The sequence below is a fragment of the Microtus pennsylvanicus genome, chromosome 15 (assembly GCF_037038515.1).
Source record: "Microtus pennsylvanicus isolate mMicPen1 chromosome 15, mMicPen1.hap1, whole genome shotgun sequence".
Taxonomy (NCBI): Eukaryota; Metazoa; Chordata; class Mammalia; order Rodentia; family Cricetidae; genus Microtus; species Microtus pennsylvanicus.
Genome location: NC_134593.1, coordinates 34,428,934 through 34,436,772, shown reverse-complemented (window position 1 = coordinate 34,436,772; position 7,839 = coordinate 34,428,934). Strand labels below are relative to the sequence as shown.

Genomic DNA, 7,839 nt, shown 5'->3' with positions numbered 1-7,839 from the left:
CATTTTTTAAAAAGGGACCAAGACAAAGACTTAAAAGGACCCTTTTATACCTATGGCATTAAACCAAAACAAGACAGCCGCGGTCCAGCCTCAGCTTGCTGATGCGCCTTTTCAATCGCGAATCCAGGAAGGGCGCATGGCAGAGCGGCGATAGGCACAGGTGCAGAATTATTCAGCATCTCTGGGCAACAGCAGTGGGGATTAAGCAGAGCTTCCTTTAATAAGATTAATTCCGAAATATGAAGCGCAGTTTGGCATAGCGCCAAAGATACAAGGCATTTGTATCTATAAAAGATTAAAGGAGCTTTCGCACAAAGCAATTTCCTTTTTCAGCATCAAAGAGCTGCTCAGGAGAGGCTGCTTGACGGAGGCATGCAGCAGCCAGCACGGTGGTGTGAACGGCTTTATGGAAAGGCAGCTTGCTCTGCTAGCATGTCCTTCACTCGCCGGGACATGTAGGGGCATTGTTCCTCGGATCACAAGGATTACAGAATAAGGGAAGCCATGGGTCAGGAATCAAGTCCGCACCCCCCCCCCCCCCCAGACAGGTGGCTCCCTGGTGATAAACACTGCATTTCCAGAGACGGAGGCTCAGGACCTTGTGAGGTAGTCCTAACAAACAATAAATAATGACCCCGATGCTGGAAATAACCGTGACAGCAAAGATCACAGCCACCATCTAGGTGTCAGACGCCGCACTTAGCGAATAACAAACAGCATGGCCTTCTACCTCTCGCCATCCCCCTGGGCTTGCAGCCAGTGGCCTTGGGTCCACTCCACAGCCACACAGCAGGCACTGAGCTGCAGATACCTGGAGTAGGCTTTATTCTCTTCCTCTGTCCCCTTTGCCTTCCTGAGCTATATCCACATTTGCCTTTTGATCCCAACACAGGTATTTCCAGGAATTGGCCTCACACTGCAGCTTACTGGGTTTGCTCCCCATCGAAGCTGCTCAAAAACCTGTAAGTTGGGAGTGTATCACTCAGGCCCTACATAACTCGCTCCTGAAGATGAGAAGCTGCCAGGTTCCCTCCCAGCCTTTTCACCTGCCTTATATCCCTCTTTCTTTCTACAGACATTTCTATGCAGGTGTTTTATATGCCGGACACTGTGTTGTGTTCTGGGACTCTACAATCACCAAAGGCACACCTGCAGGTGAACACCAAGGAAGTCACTTGCTTATTCAAATTATTATGTTTATTAAATATAAGTTAAAATGACAGCAAAACACAATTATGAAACAAATGAAAAAAAGAATTCTACCATGAATTGAAGCCATAATATTTGCAAAAGGAGACACTGGGGAACCAGTGGACAGTCAACCCCAGCTCTGGCTTCTGTATCACATACCTGCAGTCCCAGCACTCTGGAGGTTAGGACCAGAAGGTCACCCTTGGTTACACAGGGAGTTTGAGACCAGCCTGGGATGCGTGAGGCCCTGTTTTAAGAAGCTGTTCTCCTCTGAGCTCCAAGCAGAAGAGCTTATGCATGCTGAACAGCTCAGGGCGGGGCCAGAGTCTGAAGCTCTAGGAGCTGGAAATGTGAAGAACAGAGAATGAACGACCTTGGTGGACCCATCATTCCGTGTCCTTGCTCACTGAGGGACACCCTCTTGGCAGTGAGCCCTTTCTGAAGAAATAAATACCTGCAGCCACGAAGACAAGGAGTTCTGTAAGCTACTTGGTTCTGGGCCAGGTGCCTTCCTTCCCTGGGATCTGTTCTTGAGCTTCTTAGAAAAAGCTGACTATAAACGGGGGTAGGATGGGGTGGGGTGGTGCATGCCTTAATCCCAGCACTCAGGAGGCAGAGGCAGGCAGATCTCTGTGAGTTCAAGACCAGTCTGGTCTACAAGAGTTAGTTCTAGGACAAAGCTACACAGAAACCCTGTCTTGAAAAAAAAAAAGCTGACTTCACAGACTGGTTTGATGGGGGTTGCTAACCCCTCCCTGTTGTAGACATTAGATAATGAGGTCTGGGTGAAGGATATGGATATTGTGACCAGGATTATGGTTACAGACTGCCTTTCTCTGGGACAATGGGTGCCCAGCCATGGGTGAATGTTGGCCACACACCTAGCTCAGCTCTGAAAACATTACAAAAAGTTGTGAACCAGCAAAAGCTGAAACTTGCCACTGACTATAACAACATAGGACAAAAGATCTATGGATTTGGGGTTGAGGACAGGCTCTGGACTCGAGGTGTACCACCCTGCATCTTCCTTTTCTAAACGGCCAAGGCAGCCGTACAGAAGGCCGTAGATCCTGAGTTTCACATTGGAGGTCAGAGTGTGTATAAGCCAGGGTTCGGCAGAGAAGAAGTAAAAGGTATATGTGGGGTCTGCGTTCAAAGGCTGAGGATCTGGGAGTCTGGTGTCCACTGGAGACAGCAGCAGAAAACGCATCTGCTGGGCAAGTCGGGCGGAAGCAGAGTTGGCTTCGCCTGCTTCAGCTCCGTGTTCTATGGACCTCCAGCCTACTGGGTGCTGGCACCCACGTTCAAGGCAGATTTTTCCTATTTACTTCACTGCTTTACATGCAGATCTTCCATGGAACATCCTCACAGACAAACACAGAAGGGCACTTGGCTATCTCTAGTTATTTTTCAATCCAGGAAAGTTGACAACCGAAATTAAATCCCTACAAGAGGGATAGTGTAGAAAATCAGAATGAAATTAGCCTCCCATTTTTGGTGGGGCAGGAAGAACACAGGCAAGGTGTTTCTGGACGGTCTGAGCTCCTGAGAGTAAGTGACTCAAATACTCCAGCTGGGACTGGGTTGATCCACACTGTCAGCTGGGGTCTAGGAAGAGTGAAGGATTTTCTGCTCAGGGCCTTCTTGATGAACATATTAGGAGAGATGGGAGGTAGGGCTTCTCCAGGACTCAGTGCAGAGGAAGCCTCGAGCTTGGATGGATTAATTGTGGGATGCCTTTCAATGGAGTTGGGAACGTCAAACAAGCCACTTAATTAAAAACCCCTCCTGCCTCTTGCCTGTCAGGCTTGATGTGCCCAGAAGGGAATGACTTAGTTACTTTCCTCATTGCTGTGACAAAATATTTGATAGATATAACTTAAGGGAAGATTTATAGTGGCTCATGGCTTCAGAGGGATCAGGCCGTAATGGTGAAGAAGGCATGACAGAGAGTCCCACAGCAGTAGGATTCCTTGGCAGGAAGCAGAGAACACGCACGGGGCCCAGAGGCAATGAAAACCTATGTTAGTGATCCTATGTCCCAAAGGTTCCCCAAGCTCCCCAAACAGTGCCGCCAACTGGGACCCAAGTGTTCAAACACATGAGTAGGTGGGGGGCATTTAACCCTTAAACCACAACACAGGCTCTGTTATTAATGTTGCACAATTTGGTACTGTATTAGTCAGGACTCTCTAGAGTCATGGAACTTTCAGAATGAATCTCTCTCTCTCTCTCTCTCTCTCTCTCTCTCTCTCTCTCTCTCTCCTCTCTCTCTGTCTCATGTGTATGTATGTATGTATTTATGTATGTATGGGAATTTATTGGAATGATTTCCAGGCTGCAATCCACCAATGGCTAGCTATGAATAGAAAAATCCAAGAACTTAGGAGCTGCTCAGTCCTACCGGGCTGGGAGTCCCAGCTGGTCTGCTGGGGTCTTGAAGAAGGGCTGGATGGGCTGACGGAGGTGAGGGCGAGCAGGCAAAGAACACTCTTCTGTCTTCCATCATCCTTATCTAGTATTCCAACAGAAGGTGTAGACCAGACTAAAGGTGTGCTTTCCAGCCTCAAGGTCTGGATTGAAGGTGTGTGTCATCCAGCCTCAAGATCTGCATCAAAGAACTACTATTGTCTTCCGGCCTCAGGATCAGGAGCACAGGTGTGCCCTCCATATCCGGATTAGAGTTCATTCCAGATAAAGTGAAGTTGACGTCCAGGAATAGCCAACACGGGTACGAAGAGTCAGTCTGGCCGGTATGCAGTAGTCAAGGCCAGGCATTCGGACGGGTCATGCTGGAGACTAGGTCAAGTGACGCCACTACTCCAGAGCTAGAGCAAGGGCCAGGTTGCATGATTCTTCCTGCACTCACAGCAAAGGCAAGGCCTGCTCTCCCAGGCTCTTGCATTCAGGTTCTCGTGGAAAGAGTGTCTCTCTCTCTCACCGTACTTCTGCACGCCTCGTGTCTGTTGTCATGTATGCGTCACTTGTAGGAGACTATTTCACCACAGTGCCTGGCCTGCTGTGGGCTATCAACAGAGGTTCAGACACCGAACTGAGGAGCTGCAGAGGGAGACGTACAGGAGACGGACTACAAATGGTTTGGATGTTTCATCCACTTAACTTCCCCAGTGGGGAAAAACCAAGGGATGAGTGATGGGCTCAGATGGTAAAAGGGAGCTAATGAAGACGTGGAGTGGACCACAGACCCCTTGGGGATCACTGGGCTTCTGGCAGCAGGTGTTCATAAATCCTGGCTGGAGCAGAGGAAGAAATCTCACTTCTGTAATGGACTGCGGAGTCCTACAGCGTTCTGAGAAAACCAGGAAGTCTACTACTGCCTTCTTTCTGGGGCTGTGTATAAGTCCTTTTATTTAGTGTTTTTTTTTTTTTTTTTACCCTGGGTAGAAGATAGCAGTTGTCCCTTTTGAGGGGAGCAACTGATGGCCCACTTTTGGGAGTTTTGTGATCCATACGTTGGTCTAGATTCACATTCCACGCCAGGGACAAACACTAGAATCCCAAACTTCCCCTGAACCCTTGTGGACCAATCATTGCAGTTTTTAGAAAAGACACTCAGTGCCCTGTTGAGACTATATCTCCTAGGAATCTCTATTAATAAATAAGATTTCAAATGTATTGGAATTTTGTTTTGAAGGAGATAACTTTGAGCCTGCACTTGGTACAGAACACTTGTCAAAAGCCAACCTTGGGCACAGCTCCCTCTCCCTGCTCCCCTAGTCTGGGTAGGGGGACTGTTTTCCTCTCACCTGACAGAAGTGAGAACTGGGGTGTGGTGGGTGGAAGGAAACCGAGTGACCTGCCTAGGGTCACAGTTTAGGTTTGGCAAGTCTGGAGTTTCAGATTGAGGAGCCCCGCTCCCCACCCCACCCCGCCCCCCAGGGCCTGGGTTTCTGGGTGATCAATCCTCCTTTATTCCTCCAGCAGTGGAGCATTGCTTGGCCTTCCTAAAGGGGAGGGATGGGGTCAAGGCAGGGAACAGAGAAGTCAAAGCAACACAGGACCAGAGAAAAAAAGAGCAACAAAGAGGTCTGGGTACTTGGCGCCTCTTCAATTGCTATCCCTGGACTCTGATCCACTCTAGATTCTCCTCTGAGCTTTTGCCTCTCCAAGGCCCAAAGGCTGGAGGAGCCCAGGGCCAGAGCTCTTACCCAAGCCTGGATCCTGCCGCACGCGAGCCAGCTGCACCCTTCCGATCTCGAGTTTGGATCGTTTTTTCTCTGTTACCATGGGGACGGAACACGCATCGCCACTGCTTCTCGGCTGTTTCAGGCGTTCTACACTTCGGACCTTCTTCGGACCTTCGGGACACTCTGCTTGCCATTCCCAGATGAGGAAGAGGGTGGTGGGAGGGGGTGTGACTGCTGAGGTGAAAAGACGGCACGGGTGACTCTCAGGACATCCTGCGTGGAGCTGGATCCCAGGATCAACACCTTTGAGCACTTGGGTGTCACCTCCTCTCCTTTGCCCCCTTGAGTGCCATTCCTGGGCCAAGAGTTGCCGCGAGGGAACAGAGCCTACATGCTTGGGACTGATCTGGAGTCAAGGCAGAGGACATCAACAGTGAAATTCACAGACACTGAGTCCCTGAGTGGACTGGCTGGTGTAGGGTGAGCTGGGAGGAGCGGGGAGGTGAGATGCAGTCTGTTTTTGGGCTGTGGCTGGTATTTGCACAGAAGTTTCAAAAGAAAGAGAGTTAGGTGCTTGAAGTGTGATAATTTGGAGTGGTTTCCCGTCCTAAATAAACAATTGTGTTTGGACTTTGCAGTTGCAATTCTCTGTTTCTCTCTTTGTTTGAAGGAGAGTCTACCAAACCGTACAAGCTGCAGGTAATCTGTAAAGTAAGGAATTGTGAGGACCTTGTGCTTATTGCGTGTTCCTGGCTTCTAAGATCTCTTGGTGGCCTGGGTCAGACTCCTGGGAAGAGCTGGGAACCACAGAACAGAGAATCTGCTGTGGACATAGACCCACGTGGACATCAACAAACGGAAAGTGGTCAAGTGGCCACTTCTACCCCTCTACGCCAGGATATGGAAAATGGAAGAAAAACAGAAGGGGAAAATTCCAACCAGGATCTTGAGGTTTGGGGATCAGAGCTGAAGCCAGGAGACAAAAGGATGCTATCTCTGTATTAAGAGTTCTTGGGATCGTCCCCTCTCTCCTTGTTTTATTGGGAAGGAGACGGAGAACCAATTGGGCTGCCTTGGGCATCTACAAGGGCAGTGCCAACAGCTGGCCCATGATAACAACCGTAGGCCCCCGTCACCGCTTGCTCTTACACAAATTTAAGCAAGAAGTGTGCTTGGTGTGCACACACAGCTTCAAGAAAAGTCTCCAAGTCTGTGACTTCAAACAGTGCCCTCAGCTCTCACATCAGGGTCCATATTAGGGCTCACTGACAGCCTGTCATAGCTCGCCAAAGTCTTCCAAAAGATGGCACCCATAGATTTTGGTTTTTAGTGTTTTATACTGACGAGGTCATTGCTTTGCGAAGATTCTTTTTAAACACCTACTATGTATCTTTATTGTATCAGGAGGTGTTGAGGGTACAGATTGAGAAAGACAAACTAAGTTCCCGATTTTAAGTTATTTCAAAAGTCCTGTATTTTTACGGTCCTAGGACACACAGCAGAAGAGTTTTGTTGCTGATCGGTTCTTTTGATAGTTCTGCTACTTCTGACAGTGGCGTACTCCTCACACTCTCTAGACTGGTAGACACGGGCGGACTCTTATTTATGTCTGGAGGAGGGGATTAACTTACACCTGCCAGATACGTCACCGCCCGAGGCTCAAGTCTCAACTGGTGCGGTTCTGAACGATTGCCGACGCTTGCTCGCCATCTGGCCGTTCAGCTTGGGATCGTCTGTCATTTGAGGCTTTCATGGCTCTTTTTCAAAAGAGTTACTGTTTTTAACCATATGTGTACATGTGTGCCGGCATGCGTTCATGTGTATTACATGCGTGCAGGTACCTGAGGAGGTCAGAGTGCATTGGCAGTGACAGGTGGTGGGGACTACGGATGTGGGCTCTAGGAACTGCACTAGGGTCAGCCGCAACACCAGCAAGCCCTCTTAGCCACCAAACCATTTCTCTAGTCCCTTCGTGGCTCTTTGTAATAAAAAGAAAAAGGGGGAGGAGGTCTTTGAAGTGTCCTAGTGACTACTTAGCCTTCAATTAAGAATGAATTGGTTCTTTGCTCTAGGTGGAAATTTATGGGTCCCTTCCTTTTGTAGTGATCACCAGCTTGGTAATGTAGAAAAGCAACGTTAGTGCCCGCTCTTGCCAAAGGGAAGCCTGGCATCATAGCGGAGGAGGGGCGGAGGGGCAGGCAGAGGTCCTTATGAGCTGTCTGCCCCTCTGGGTTCAGTAACCCGTCCTCTTAGGTTCCTGAATGAAGCATTTTTTCAAACATTTCTATACCACATGGCTGCTTCTAGTCACACCTCTGCTCTGCTCTCAGGGAAGACAATGCTCTTTGTTTTCTTTACAGGCTGAGAGGAGAATGGTGATCAATAGATTTTTGTCATTTTGACCTAAGGATCTACCCATTAAAGATGCTGTTGGCCTTTCTGTGGCTGTCCACTTGACGTGGCCTTTCTACCTGGGTGTCCAGAAGGAATGTGTTCCATG

General features: G+C 48.9%; 1 protein-coding gene across 1 annotated transcript in view; it reads right to left on the bottom strand.

Annotated features, from left to right (window-relative positions):
* Nucleotides 1-7,092, bottom strand: part of Erich6b (glutamate rich 6B) — a 57,606-nt gene extending 50,514 nt beyond the window's left edge. The window contains exons 1-2 of the mRNA XM_075949234.1: nt 7,011-7,092; nt 5,361-5,573 (exon numbers count right to left, since the gene is read on the bottom strand). Of these exons, the coding sequence (XP_075805349.1) occupies nt 5,361-5,573; nt 7,011-7,092 (295 nt within the window). The remainder of the gene's footprint in view (nt 1-5,360; nt 5,574-7,010) is intronic.
* Between the last annotated feature and the right edge of the window lie 747 nt (nt 7,093-7,839).